We start from the raw sequence: 15,962 nt of genomic DNA, 5'->3' as shown, positions 1-15,962 counted from the left end.
GTTCTTGATTTTGCCAGTCGCTGTGTCTTTTGTAACTATCATTTTTTTCGATTACGTGTGAGTGAAAGAAATTGTACGGTCCCAAAATCAATCAATGGCAGGTTGCTTTGCGTAGTGGACGAACTTTACGTGCAAGTGTGGTTGATCCTATCTCTCTGCTGCTGCTGCTGCTGCTGCTGCGCTGTGCTCTCTGCAGCCTCTGTTCTCTTTGTGGGGTTGAGTTTTTTTTTTTTTTTTTTTAATTTAGATTATGAGCAGGTGACGAAATGATGGGAAATTGAGTCAGAATTAACGAAGCCCAAAAAAGGATTCTCTTTATTTTTCGATTTAACATCTCACGCAAGCAAAAGGCTTTTCAGAATTTATAAAGATCCTCTCTCTCTCTCTCTCTCTCTCTCTCTCTGAGACACACATCAAACAGTTTTTACACACCTCCCCAACAAAATTAAATAAAAGAAGAAGGAAAAAAAGAGGAAAATGGAGGTCACTATTACTTCACTTCTCTTCTCAGAACCAAATAAAACAAAACAAAACAAAACTGATGAGGAAATAGAGGGGATTGTTATCGTGCCCTGGTATCTCTTAGCTGGTTTTTTATATCTTTTTTTATTTTTTATAATTACTTTGGTTAATCTTTTTTACACCTCGAAATGTATTTATTTCTAGCTGGCTCAAGCTTTTTTTTTTGGGTCAACTAGCTGGCTCAAGCTGTTTGTCATGTTGGAGGAGACATTACATCCAAAGCTCACAAACCAAAATTTCACACAACAATTATTATTTCCTACAAAGTTTTTTCTTTTTTGCTATCCTCACTCAGACCCTTAATAATAGATAGATAAGGTCCCCACCCTTGAGAGCAATGCATCATAATCTAGAATCTAAGCATTTCAATTATACAACAATAATGCATACAAACAATAAAAGCAACCTATATTTGGGAAAACTAAAGTGGTCCATACCATTTATCGAGTGTGGTTTGAAATTAGTCTTTTGTAATAATGGTATATGTTTCCCAAATTGTTTTAGATTGCTTTGAAATTATATATATATATATATATATATATATACTATAAATTGTATTTATAATTCACGCACAAAGGTTGTCAGTCACAAAAGTCAGTACAACTACCGATAACTATACAAGGTTATTACAAATACGGAAGACTTCCAACATAAAAGTCACAAGCTTACAAAAGTCAGGCATAGTCCACAACCCACATAAGTACAACTACAAACTACAATCTTCAAATTCTCACGAGTACAAAAATTACAAGCATAGACTACGAACATGCAACAAACTCAAACACATGAAGTAGATCAAGTGCTGGAACACGAGATCTGCAAAACGACCCAACAAAACCAATAAAGGCAGCTATATCGTCCTCAAGCAAATCAAAAGCCCGAACCCAAGATGTGCTAAAAAATAGAAAGTATAGTGAAGGTGAAGGGATGGGCAGGTAAGAAGGGAGGGGAGGTGGGGTGGGAAGGAGATGAGAGGACAAAAGAGGGAAAAGTAGGGGAGTGTAGGAGGATTTGTGTGTCAAAGAAGATAGGAGAGGGGAGGAGAAGGAACGGTGACCTCCCCCCTCAAGGTTTGTGCTGCTAGAGAGTTTTTTTTTTTTTTTTTTTTTTTTTTTTGAGGATGAAGCTAGGGTTTACCAAGCTGGAAGATTAGGTTGGTTTGAAATTATTTGATTAGGTTTTTGTTTTGTTTCATAAAATTTAGGTGAAAACACAATTTTTGTTCATCATCACATATAGATCATAGATACCTACCAACTTATATATTTAAACCATTTTTTTGAAAAAAAACATTTAATTGGGGAATAGCATACGCTTTGAAAATCCAATTTTTCTTTGATATAAAGGGTCTTTCTCAAACCTGTAGGACAAGAGAAACACTCTCATGTAACGGGAATAACATTTTTTACTATTATCATCTAATAATATAATAACACATAAACTAACTTTTACACATGTCATTATATTATTAGTTAGAATAGAAAAACAGTGTTATTTCCGTTACAAATTTTTTTATTTATTTTTAGCTAAGACAGGCTAAGAGCCTGTACCTTTGTGCACAAAGCCCATCATAACAAACCTACACATGCATTAATAGGCGCCTCAGTTCCCAATGATGTTAATTTCAAAGTTAAAATCTTCTCGGTCTTTCAAGATTTCCTTCACTAAATGAAGCCACTTTGGCAGAATATGTGGCAATTAGTAACTAACAAACCATAGGATGTGCATATTGCATCCTCTAAACACAAACACCATATAAATATGTTTGACATGTGACCCAAAAGAGCTTAGTGGGTCCAATATTCTTTCTGCTTTCCTTTCTTATTTCAAACTATTTTGTTAAGTTGGTAAATTCATTAAAATTTAAATTATAATAATGTGAAGAATTGCATTATATCATGCCTGCAAACCCCACATGCACATATCCCTATCAAAGTATTTCCCCTCAGATTTTTTTAAAACTTGATTTATAAGCAGGGGCTGCAGCTATCAGTAAAACCCTCCAATGGTTAACCACATTCTTTGTCCCATTCCAAGATCTTGCAATATCATCTCCTCTCATTTCACAATCCTTTGGTCCTTCATGACAGAGCAAGTGAGCAACTCTTTCAAATCCTCCATAATATTGTACAGGGAAAAAGTCCAACAGAACCCCCTGGAAATCACTCAACCTCTCAACCCAAAAACCCAATAGGCCCCATCTCTGATTCTTCCCAACTCCAAACTCCAGAAACCCTTTTTGTTTTTTAGCCCCTTCTCTTGCTGTTCTCCTTTGTACTTATATCCCTCCTTGGCCAGCCAATTTTCCCCATTTCAAAAGCTAGTCCCTTTTCCCTTTTCAAGCATTTTTTTTTCACCCTTGCTTTATTCTCTCCCTCTCTCATCCACTAATTTCAGAGAAACAATTCCAAAACTCCACCACTCCACTCCCCTCTATAAATTGAGCAAAACCCATTGCTTAGAAAACCCAAGAGCTCCAAACTCCATCACTCCCTCTCTAAATTGAGCAAAACCCGTTTGCCAAAACACTCAAAAGGTTCCAAAATCCCATCACTTTTCTATAAATTGAGCAAAACCCAATTCTTAAAATCCCATCACTCCCTCTACAAATTGAGCAAAAACCATTTTATTAAATAAATAAAAAACCCAAGCAACACTTAAAATCCTACCACTCTCCTCTATAAATTGAGCAAAACCAATTGCTCAAAATCCCAAGAATTCTCTCACCTCCTCTCCTCAAAACCCAATTACACAAAACCCATAAATCTTATTCAAAATAGATTTTCAAACCACACCAGAAATGAAAGAGTATTGGACTTCTTTGGCCTCTTTGCTAGGCGTTTTAGCCTTCTGCCAGAGCCTCCTCCAAACAGTCTTCCCACCAGAGCTTCGCTTCGCCTTCGTGAAGCTCTTCAACAAGATCTTCCACTGGTTCTCCTCCTACTACTACTTCGACATCACGGAGATCGACGGGGTCAACACCAACGAGCTCTACAACGCCGTCCAGCTCTACCTGAGCTCCACCGTCTCCATCTCCGGCAGCCGCCTCAGCCTGACACGTGCCCTCAACTCCAGCGCCATCACTTTTGGGCTCTCTAACAATGACTGCATGGTGGACGCCTTCAATGGCGTCACCGTCCTCTGGGAGCACGTGGTCACGCAAAGGCAATCCCAGACGTTCTCATGGCGGCCATTGCCGGAGGAGAAAAGAGGCTTCACTCTGCGCATCAAGAAGAAAGACAAGTACCTCATTCTCAACAGTTACTTGGATTTCATAATGGACAAGGCCAACGAAATTCGAAGGAAAAACCAGGATCGGCTTCTGTACACAAATTCGAGAGGTGGGTCGTTGGATTCTCGAGGCCATCCTTGGGAATCTGTGCCCTTCAAGCATCCAAGCACGTTTGACACATTGGCTATGGACCCAAAGGTGAAGAAGGAGATTATGAATGATCTCAAGGACTTTGCCAATGGCCAAGCCTTTTACCAGAAGACAGGGCGCGCTTGGAAAAGAGGGTACCTTCTGTATGGCCCTCCAGGCACTGGGAAGTCAAGTATGATTGCTGCAATGGCTAATTTTCTTGGGTATGATATTTATGATCTTGAGCTCACTGAGGTGCACACCAACTCTGAGCTCAGGAAATTGCTGATGAAGACAAGTTCCAAGTCTATTATTGTGATTGAGGATATAGATTGTTCAATTAATTTGACTAACAGGAAGAAGAACAATGGTGGTGGTGGAGGAGCTTCTGCTAGGACTTATTATGATTCAATGGAAATGAGAGGAGGTGGGGGTGGTGTTTCAGTTCCTGGAGAAGAAGGTGGTGGTGGAAATTCAATTACACTTTCTGGGTTGTTGAATTTCACTGATGGGTTGTGGTCTTGTTGTGGGAGTGAGAGGATTTTTGTGTTCACAACCAACCACATTGAGAAGCTTGACCCTGCATTGCTGAGAAGTGGAAGAATGGATATGCATATATTCATGAGCCACTGTTCATATCCAGCGTTGAAGATTCTGCTGAAGAACTATTTGGGGTATGAGGAGGGTGATTTGGATGAGGAGATTGGGAAGGAGTTTGAAGGGGTTTTGGAAAAAGCTGGAATGACACCAGCTGATGTGAGTGAGGTGTTGATCAAGAACCGGCGCGATAAGGGCAACGCCGTGAGGGAGTTGTTGGAGGCATTGAAGGCAAGGGCAGAGAAGAACAATGCAGGGGGTGGTTCAAGGGAAAAGGTTAACGGAGGCCATGATTTGGAGGAGGAGGAGGAGGAAGAAGAGCAGGAGAAGAGGGCCTTGGAGAGCCCTAAAGAAGAAGGGTGTGACTTTGTTGAGGACAGCTGCAAGAAAGGTGATGAGAAGGATCCAAAAGAAGACAATGAGATTATAGAAAAATGAAGGTCACCAAGGTTAGGTTTTCTTTTTCCTTTTTGTGTTTCTTTTTTTGGGTGCAGAGCAGAGAGAAGATGGGGTTGGAGATTTGGAAAAAGAGAAAGGCAAAAGGCTGATTGATTATTGCATTTGGAGTATTGGATCTTCAAATTTTGTTCTGTTGGGATGAGAAAAGTTAGAAGCTTTCTAGTTCTAATATTATCCAAATTCTAACATGTTATAAAAATCTGTCTTTGTAGTTTCCAATAATGAAATCAAAATCCATTTACTTGGCACACTTGCAGCCAAAGGAATAATCATATCAATATTATTGTATTATATGATCCATAGATAAGGCTTGTTTATTTGCATGTGGTTTGGTTGGCCATATCATATGATTTCTTGTCTACGTTGCTTTATGTGTTAAAAATTTGGTGCAAATGCTTCTGTTCATATCTTTGATCAGTTGTTATCCTCTATGCATATGCTGCTTGCGCCTTGCTAGCTGGCTCAGCTGCTGCTGCTTCTGAGATCACATGGCCAGATTTGCTTCTTGATGGAGATGTTGGAATTAAACTAGTCACACTATTTGAACATGAACATTTCTGGTCATATATATTTGGATCAAAATCCCATGGTTAGCATTAGTTAAAAAGAGAACTACTTTAGTGGTGACCAAGTGATGAAACTCGAAGACATTGTTGTGACAAAAGTGGCATGGTTTGGTTTGGTTCAGTTTTGCACGGTTTTTATTAGTAATTAAGTGAAAATGTGAGGTGCATGGCTTAAGAAAAGAATATTATTTTCGTGTACACATGCTGTTTAAACTTGAGATCCAAATCTACAAGTCAAGATCATTTTCTACTGGGTTAGTTGACTATTAATATTACCGGTGTCATTTCAACCTGTAACAAAAAAAATTATTGAGGGCCTTTGATTAAGGGCAAAAAAAGTATTTCATTGTTGATCACAGGCTGTTTTTGAAAACAAGAAAAAGGGTTTGGTAGCCCAATTGAGTTTTTCTTAGAACATTTTTGAGTTTGGGTTGTCGATTTGTACTTAAGTTTGTAGTAATGATAATTATGATATTGTTGAAAAAAGAGAAGAAAAGAAAAAAAAAAAAACTGTGTCAATGGATAGGAAGAGAGGAGGGGGTAGTTTGGGAAAAGGAGGCATGAAAAGGTGAAACAGGTAAACAAGGCCCAGATTTTGTGTTTAGAAAAGGCGGATTGAGTTGGAAAAAGCAGCAAGAAAGTTTTGGTTTCTAATGAGTAAAAAGTTGACGTTTTTTTGTTGTTGTTGTTGATTTTGATATTTGAGTTGGAAAGGCACTGGGTTGTCAAGCCTAGAGTAGATCTTGGCCTACGTGGCGACATGTGAAGTTTTTTGTTTCATGAAAAACATGCCTTGTGAGTAAGCATCACACCATGAATGAAAGGTGCACCTTCTTTTGCTGCTTTATTTGCACGCATTATAAAATGCAAATAATTTTGACTTTTTTTCTCATTCTTTAACCAAGGCGAACATGGAATATCCTCCCTCCCTGGCGCCTAATACAAATAAACAAGTTGCAGTAGTTAAGATTTCGAGGGTCCTGTGATAAATTTGAATTGGAATCTCACATAATCTAATATAAAATACTTATAATTGAAAATCATCATAAATAAACATGTAATAACAAAAATATTCCTTACTATTAAAAAATCATTCATATTATATTTGTTATCTTTATTTAAAGAATTAAAACTATTATAATAGTTTTTTTCCCCCAAAAGGCAAAAAAAAAAAACACAACCAGTACAAACTTAATGTCTGAAAATTGATTTTCTTGAATTTTTAGAAGAGAAATCATCAATCAAGATTTTTCTAGAAGTTCACTTCCAATTGAAATCAAAGGTAGTCCATTTGATCTTTCTTGTGACAAAAATTGTCAAAGGATTGAAAAAAGGAACCAAAGAGAGATTAATGAATGATGATGATTACTTACTAGAAAATCAGAGTTTAAGAGAAAGAAGCCAGGATTTTTATTTTTATTTTTATTTTTTTTGAGTAGAAGAAAGTACTTTTATTTGGAGAAGAAAGCTTTTTTTTTTTTCTTTTTTTTTTCTTTCTGAAGAACGATAGGGAGGATGACTTCAAATTTGTTGTTATAATGCAAAAAAAAAACAAACAAACAAACAAAAAATCCCTTCTATTAATAGATATGCGCTACAAAGCCAGTTCCGCCACACACTTTTATGATAATGTGCAGCATGCTAAAGTATATATACTGTTCCTATAATATTACTATATATAAAGAAATTTTGTTATTGCAAAACGTCTCTTTCTCCTATTCTCTCCTCTAAACTCTTCTTGTTTCTTTGTAAACTTTTCAAAGTTTGGGTTCATGGGAAAGATTAAAGTAGTTCACTTGACTCAAGTAATGTGAGAATACGTTTACAAGGGTCATAGATGGGTCATAGATTGTTGTATCCTGAAGGATATTTGTTACATCGAGACATTATTTTCGAGGGACGAAATTTACTCTTAAGGACAGTAATTACATGCCTCAACCTAAAGCTCTTAGTCCCATCAAGCTTATATATATGAAGACCTAGTTTCTACATTCTAAAAGATAAGTATTTGACAGTAATTTTATTTAACTTGATAAGTCAATGTAAATTATAATTTTTCAAACATTTATTTTACGTGATGTATTGCAGGAGAAGAAACGTCCATCAACCAAATTTTCCAACAAGAATTTAGTGCAAGTAGAATGTAAGCATCTCATGACCATAATGCAATAGCCATCTATCTTCAAAGAACTTGTAGCTCGAATAGCTAAAAGTAATTACCTTTCACCTAACCATTTACTTGTTCCTACACTAGAAGTCTTGTGTCGGTCTTCCCCTCCCCCAGCAAAACCCACGAAATGCTAGCTTCATTGCAACAAAATGAGGCTCCCTATAAGAATGATGAATCCGACAAGACCCATTGGTCATCAAGAGCTTGCAGCTTGAAATCAAGCTGAAAAAAAGGGTGCAGCCACCAAGTCCACACCACACTTAGAATGGGTCAATTCAATGATGATGGCCAAATAACCACTCTTACTAGCAATCTCCAACTCATAAAAAATGGCCTACAGGCATACAATAATTTTCAATAAAACGTAGCTTCCCAAATTATCAATGTGAAATATTACATGTTGTTCGGTATGTTATTTGAATGTGCGGTTCAAATTAAGTCGTTTGAATATGCGATCCAAATTTAATCATAAATATACAGATACTTAGCATGAGAGCATTACATCTAAAATAAAGATGAGCATGCGCGCATGACCCCTCACTGAGTATGAGACGTCGGAGGTGAAGCATGCAACATGTTTTGACCCAGCCAGCAGGGAACTCCACTCTTAAACAACATAGTCCTATTTTTCAGTATCTCTCCCATGGAAATCAATCAACAGAAAGATTTTTATTCTTTTTGTTCCCCATTGAGCCATGTTACTTGTCCCACCAAATAAATAAATAAATAATAAAGGAAGTACATTTTCCATTGGCATATCCAAAAATGAGAATAAATTCAATGGTGTGCGGCTTACTGAAAAGCTAAGGAAAAAAAAAAACTTTCCAATGAGGATCTTAGACCAATTTGTTGACTGGACTAAAATAAGATTACATGGATATGGATTAAAATCCGAATAAAATAAAATATAATTGTCACAAATGCAGCCAGCAATTCGTCAAAAGAAGAATCTATATCGCTTCCATTCCATGCATCTGTGAACCACTGGAAAAATATGCAAATCCAGGCCTTGCTGCTCAATGTGGCCATTGGTAAACAAATTCTTCACCAAGAATATAACCATGAAGTCTCGGGAAGGCCCTATAATAACATTTCCAAAATTTAAAAAAAAAAAAAAAAAAATATAAGTAAGTTGACCCAAGAACAGTATAGAATTATAGATTTCCAATATAGCTATAGTGGATGGAGACATAAGCATTTTTGTATTGTAGTAAAGAATTGCAAATTTATATATTATGCTGATTTTTCATTCTTGGTGGAGAGAAATAGTGGTATTTCCTAGTAGAGGAGGTGGACAGGTGGGTGAGGAGGTTTGTATGTTCTCTGTACTTTGTTTTATATTGTTGGTTGGCAATGGTGAATTTATGTAAATGAAAATGATTGGGATTCTAGCATTAGAACATGACATTAATTTGCTAACTCTTTTTTCTTTCCTAATTTTAGATAAGGAGAAGAGCGGGAGGTCTACCTCTCTCAAAACCCTAGTTCCCTCTCTCTTAAAAAACACTCTACAATCGTTTTCACTTCGAGGGGAGGAAGCCACTCTTCTTCGTTCCCTCTCCCTTCCTCTCTTATGCCCCTCTCCCCTTTTCCCTTCCTCCCTTCTCCTCTTTTCCTCAATTTTTAGAGACAAAAGGCTTCCCCTATTTGTTTTCATTTTATAATGATTTTCCTCCACTCATCACATGCGGATGCGTCTCGGCGTCAGATCTTCACACGCAATTTTGTGTTGGATCTCTACCACCATCCTTTTTGCGGTTTCTTCATGTTTGGGATAAGTCACATAGACTTTTTTGAGTTTTATGTGTAGTTTTCATCTCTCATTTGTGAGAGCTTTCCACATCTCCTTTGTGAGAGTCTTATTTGTATTGTTATGGCTTGGTTTTTTCAAGCTTTATCTATTTTTGGTTGTTTTGAGTTTGCACTCTTAATTAGGATGCGTATGTCAGAGTTTCTTCGATCATGCTTGATCGTTAGTGGAGGAGCCTCAGAGTGTCTTAATTTTGATGTTAGATCGTTCCGTTATTGTAATGGCTCTCTGTGGCTAGTTTGTATTGGCCCTTTGTGGCTAGTGGCTTTTTAGCTGAATTATGAATGCAATTCCAGAATTTCTCAACAAAAAAAATAATAAGAAAAAGAGAGAAACTTGGGAAGTGTCAAAATAAGTACTCTACCACTATAATTGCAACGCTCACAAGTCACGACATTATAAGCTAATTTGATTACATGACAATAAGTACTTTTCAAAAAAATTGAGGTCATCCAATTTATCCTTTTTGTGGTTAGTTTGATTTCAATTTTTTTAGGTCCCCAATGGTATGTCTAATGCCTTTTCTTCAACACCCCAACAGTTTCAGGCCAAGAAAAACAGAGGAAAAACTAGGGAAAAAAAAAACTTATTCGGATAGCAGAAGAAGAATCAAATTCTGATTTGGTGAAAAAGGAGTGGTGACAATTGTTTGTATAGTACGTTACAAATTTAGACCAAACAGGAGTACGAATGATTTCTCATAATTATTTCATACTGTTAAAAGAAAGGCATGGATTCTCATACCAATAAAAGCAATTTGGTGAATTGACCAGCTAAATGTTTGCGTTTCTATGCTGAACTTATCTTGGATCGATTTCTGTCCAATCACTTGAAAAGATAAAAAGATCCAAAATTGAAGTGGAAAATTAAACAAGAGTATCAAAGAAGAGGAAACCAAATATGTTTTCCTAGGAAGGTTCATGTGAGCAAAATAACATTATTTACTAATGTGGGAACAAATTTCTACGAGCTAAATGCAATGGCCGACTATTACATAAAAAAATATGAGTTCTTCGTACATTGGTGTGATTTAACCAAAGAACTTCAGATGCCTAAGACTTCAAAAATTTTAAGGGTACGTATTCTTAGAGGGCAGATCATGTACCTCATGTATGTTGATCTCAAGCTCAACTGACAGTGGATACATGGCTGGAATTAAATCTTTCCACCATTTAAATTATGTGTTCTCACAACTACGACAAACATATCAGTTTTCTTTTTACATATGATGATATTTGAATTCCAATCTGTCATTTTCTTACTTTACTTCAACGTCACTTAAGGAAGATAACCTCTCAAAACAAAACAAATTTGACCAAGACCTTGTTGAACAAAACAAATTTGACTAATAATAGGTAACTAGAAGTGCCAACAAGCCTGCGTTTTATATGATGTGGGATAAAACATGATGGAGAGTAAATTGTTATAAATATTTGAGGGTGCTTATGTGTGAAAATGGATTCAAAGGGTAAGGATACTGTTGTGGTATCAGTCAAAGAATCTTCAATGCTTTATTTATTTATTTATTATCGGAACTGAGAAAAAAGAAAAAATATACAACTTCAAGCTCTCCCGGGCTATACCAGCAACAGCAGCACAGAGACTAAAAGAAAACAGATTGTTTGAACCAGAAATGGAAAAAGAGCCCAATAAGGGTCGTTTTGGGTATGCCGGAGCATGGTCCGATTCCGCCTGATTCTCACCCCAAACAGGAATCGGAATTGGTACTTTTCATATGGTCCAATTTGGTTTTTTTATACAAAACTTAAATTAGAACCAAACCCAACCAGATTGGTTACAGTCCGATTCGGTTCCCAGTTCTCACCGTTTGGGCCTACTTGGTCCAAAGCCATCTGATTTTGGCTTGGCAAAGTTAGAACCTATGGATATTGTGCGCCTGAATATGCAATCACATGTATACAGCTTTGGGGTTGTTCTTTTGGAAATCATTACCGGAAGAAAGGCAATTGACAATTCGAGGGCTGCTGGGGAACACAATTTGGTTGCATGGATAAGAGAGTTATGCCTCCTGCTCTGCTTTAATATTTTTGTTTCTAAAATCATTTTCAGGAGTAAAGCTTTGTTTCTTCTTCATATATGCTTTCAATATATTTCACACTCAATTTTTAGATTATCAGTATTCTGTCACGTTCTTATATTGGACACCCTTCTAATTATATACCTACTTTCTGTTTTGGTAACAGTTTGAGTTTAGAATGTTATGCAACTGTGCTATGAGTTTTGATTTTCTCTTTTTTTAAGCTATACTATTTTACACGTGCGCACCTAGGTGCTGTGCGGCTATCCTCTTTTTCTTTCTTTCTATTTTTTTTAAAAAAAATAGTATATCCGGACAGTTTTACTGGTTTTTTTTTTAAAATTGTCTTTAATAAATAATATAGACGAGCTGCTATAGCCTTTTATATATATATATATATATATATATATATACGTACATATTTTTCAATAATACATTCGTGTTCTATAGACGTCTCTTGTTTTTAAAAAAGCAAATGTACAGTGTTCGTATTGTACATGAACGAACGTATTTCTAATGTTAATACACGTATTTTTTACAAAATTTTCAATAAGACACACAAAATTTACGTATTATACAAATAATTCTCACATATTATTGAATAAGAATAATATAAGTTATAAAAATTATATTAAAATATTATATAGTTGCCGATTAATATCTACTTTGGATATGTTGAAACTAGCAAATTAATATCTATAAAGTACAAACTAATGCAACTAGGAGGGTTCTTTTTTTTTTTTGGGTATTAAATAGTATAGACCTTTGAAATATAATGTATTTAAATAGTATAGCCGGGCAGCTATACTTATTTTTGACACATGGCCCCTAATCGCTAGAGGGTCCTCTTTTAAAAAAAATTTAGTACAGCCGCACGGCTATACTCCGTGTCTTTAATTTTTTTAAAAGTAAACTTGTTTTGACACTTGGCGCCTAATTGATGGGGGTCCTCATTTTGATACGGCTATACTCAGTTTTTTAATTGTTTTTTTTAAAAGTATAGGCACACGGCTATACTATATTACACGTGGGCGCCTAGGCGCTGTGCAGCTGCTCTGTTTTTATTTTTTTAGTAAATAGTATAGCAGTGCGACGATACTCGATTTTTTTATTTTTTTTATTTTTATATATAAAATATTAAATCAGGGCCGCTTTACTGGTTTTTTTAAAATTGTCTTTAATAAATAGTATAGACAAGCGACTATAGTCTTTTATGTATGTGTGTGTGTGTATGTATGTACGTATTTTTCAATAATACATTCGTGTTCTATACACGTCTCCCGTTTTTTAAAAAGCAGAATTACAATAGTAGTATTTCTAAGCTCAAAGGCACACGGCTTCAAAGCAAACACACTCAAACCTTGAAAAAAGAACATGCTTAGACTCTAATTCTCGCAGATAGCACTCAATCACTCAGAACATATGGTTTTATTCTCTTAAGCAAGTATAAGTGAGTATATGAAATAGAAGCACAATTTTTGGTTAGATCTCGTGAAGGGAATCAAATACTAAGAATAGGGATACATACATACTTACCAGCACCCATGAATACATCCTCAAAGATTAGCTAGGTCTTTCACTAGGTTGTAATGAAAGGCTAAGGTTAGGGGAAATGAAAGAATTGAAAGGAAAAACAAGAACTTAAGAACATACCAAGGTTGCATTCTTCATTGATCTACAAGGTATCATTGATTTAGAATGGTATGGCTGCAAACTTCATGGTATCACCTGGCATAGACCTTATTTTTCGCACTTAGATTTGATCAAAACATTTTCTCTTTTATCTTTATTCTTTGATGATTTGATCTGCATCTTCTTTAACTTCATTGCACAGATTCACACCAATTTTCATTTAGGTACCTGGCAGCAACTTCCTTACTTCAAACTTTATCTTGGCAACCTTGGTATATTTCTAAGCTATAGGGTATGGCTACAATATGTTAAATATCTCATATTGAGATACAAAGGTGGGGAAATGATGATGGTGATAGAAGAAAATGGCTTAAAGTGTTTGGCTTCAAAAGGGCTGATGGAACACACATATGGGTAGGGTGAAAAGAAAGCACATAGAATGGTTATGCACACATAGCCTAGCATCACTTCAATGAGTTCATTCATGATATCTGGAAAAGAGAATCTTCCTTAGTATTAAATGAAAATGGAACAATGAGATCATTTAGAGTGAATTGAAGAAAATAAGCAGGAATGAGAAATAGAAACACTTTAAACCCTCTCAAGAAAGCAATTAGGCTTGATATAGCTCACTAGGGTAGTCTCCATTATTCTCCTTCAAGAATTTGAACATGGTACTTTAGCCACCAGAATTCTAAGAGCAAAAGCTTTGTGAAGTGCTAAATTCTTATATGAAAACCTCAATAGCAGCTCTATATCATCGATTATATTACATTCTAAAAAAAATTAGTGACAAACGAACGAAAATTGAAAACCTTCCCCCATACTTGAATTGAACATTGTCTTCAATGTTAAAGCATAGTAAAGATGATTGAGAACATGTAAATGATAAAGGAAAAAGTTAAGAAAAGGTTTAGAAAAACTCCCCCATGATGCGATTAGGTCGACCGCTACCAAGTGCCTTCTTATTGAACACATGGGTTGCCTCCCAAGAAGCGCCTTAGTTAATGTCTTGGCAAGACATTATGCAATCAGCTAAGTTGATGGTACGGAGGGAAGTTGATCCACCACATGGCCAGTTTGAATGCCAGCTGAAACTCCCTCATATAATGGCTTTCAACGTTGTTCATTTACTTTGAAATTCGAGCCATCTTTAGGGTTTTGAATCTTCATAGCTTCATAGGGAGAAACATTAACCATGGTGAATGGGCAGCCACCTAGACTTCAATTTTCCTGGAAAAAGACGCAAACATGAGTTAAACAAAAGCACTGTCATACCTTTGGTGAACTCTTTCTGGTGAATGTTTCTGTTATGGTAACTCTTGGTTTATTCTTTATAAAGCTTTGCATTCTCATAAGATCTCATGTCTAATTTCTTTCAATTCATTGAGCTACAACTTTCTAACATGGCTGGCCTTATCTAGATCAAAATTCAACTTCTTGATGGCCCAAAGGGCATTGTGTTCAAGCTCTATGGTAGGTGACAAGCTTTCCCAAACACAAGACGATAAAGGCTCATTCCAATGGGAGTCTTATATGCAGTCCTATAAACCCATAATTGAACTTGGAAGCCCAATCTTTCCTTGTATTGTTCACAATCCTCTCTAGGATGTCCTTAATTTCTCTATTGCTTATTTCTACTTGATTAGAAGTTTGAGGATGATATGGTGCAGAAACTCGATGGGTGATGTTGTACTTTTTCATGAGTGTTTCGAATGGCCTGTTACAGAAGTGGCTGCCTCCATCACTAATAACAACCCTTGGAATTCCAAACCTTGTGAAAATATTGTCCCTCAAGAACTTTAGTGGCTTCCACCCATTTAGACACATAATCAACAACAACAAGTATGTAGATATAACCAAAGGAAGATGGGAATGGTCCTATGAAATCAATACCTTACACATCGAAGAGCTCCACAAAGAGTATGTTGTTTAATGGCATTTCATTCCTACAGCTTATGTTCCCCATCCTTTGACACCTATCACACTTAACACAAAAATTAAACGCATCTTTTAATAGAGTGGGCCAAAAGAAACCAAATTACAGAATTTTAAGTGCTGTTTTCTTCGCTCCAAAGTGATCTCCACAAGCCAATTTGTGGCTATGCCTAAGTATGCTTTCTTGCTCTTCTTCTAAAACACATCTTCTAATGAGTTGATCAGGGCAATGCTTAAATAAGAAAGGTTCATCCCATACATAATGTTTCACCATGGAAAAGAACTTCTTTTTGTCATGAGAAGTTAGATCATTTCTAAGAACACCATAAGCAAGATAATTAACAAAATCAACATACCATGGCTCTTTGACTTGGGCAACATATAGTTGTTCACCGGGGAAAGTCTCATTAAGGGGTAGCACAGCTTCTCCTCGTTCTTCAACCACAATTCTGCTCAAATGATCAGCCACCACATTATCACATCTCAAAAGTCCCTACAATACCTATACCAACATGTTCAGAATAACAAAGGGAGTAATTTTTGGTCTCAGACCCCTGCCAAAATGTGGCCGGAGCAACTCATAACACTGCCAAAGCCGCAGGTCAAACTTGGGTGTATTGATTAGTTTCCAAAACTCCAAAATCAATCCTAACCACATACATCAACATCTAGAACATGAAGAGTATATGAAGTTTCATACCTCGATCGACGGAAACAACAGCCGGAGTTGCAGAAAACGGCGTCGGAAAACTTGAAAACCATAGACATTTCCGAGCTTGCAGCAGCGTCGTGAGTGGCTGAGGTTTCTTTACTTTTGTATGTTGACAACCTTCTTTAATTTAATTTATGTTATTAAGTCAAATGTTAGT

At 36.3% G+C, this 15,962-nt stretch overlaps 1 protein-coding gene across 1 annotated transcript; it reads left to right on the top strand.

Annotated features, from left to right (window-relative positions):
• Nucleotides 2,428-5,246, top strand: LOC18791249 (AAA-ATPase At5g57480). Its single transcript, XM_020556011.1, has one exon. It carries the CDS (start codon nt 3,323-3,325, stop codon nt 4,916-4,918), a length of 1,596 nt encoding a protein of 531 aa, XP_020411600.1. The 5' UTR covers nt 2,428-3,322; the 3' UTR covers nt 4,919-5,246.

Source organism: Prunus persica, chromosome G1 (genome assembly GCF_000346465.2).
Source record: "Prunus persica cultivar Lovell chromosome G1, Prunus_persica_NCBIv2, whole genome shotgun sequence".
In the NCBI taxonomy this organism is placed as follows: Eukaryota; Viridiplantae; Streptophyta; class Magnoliopsida; order Rosales; family Rosaceae; genus Prunus; species Prunus persica.
This window is presented reverse-complemented; position numbering and strand designations above follow the sequence as displayed.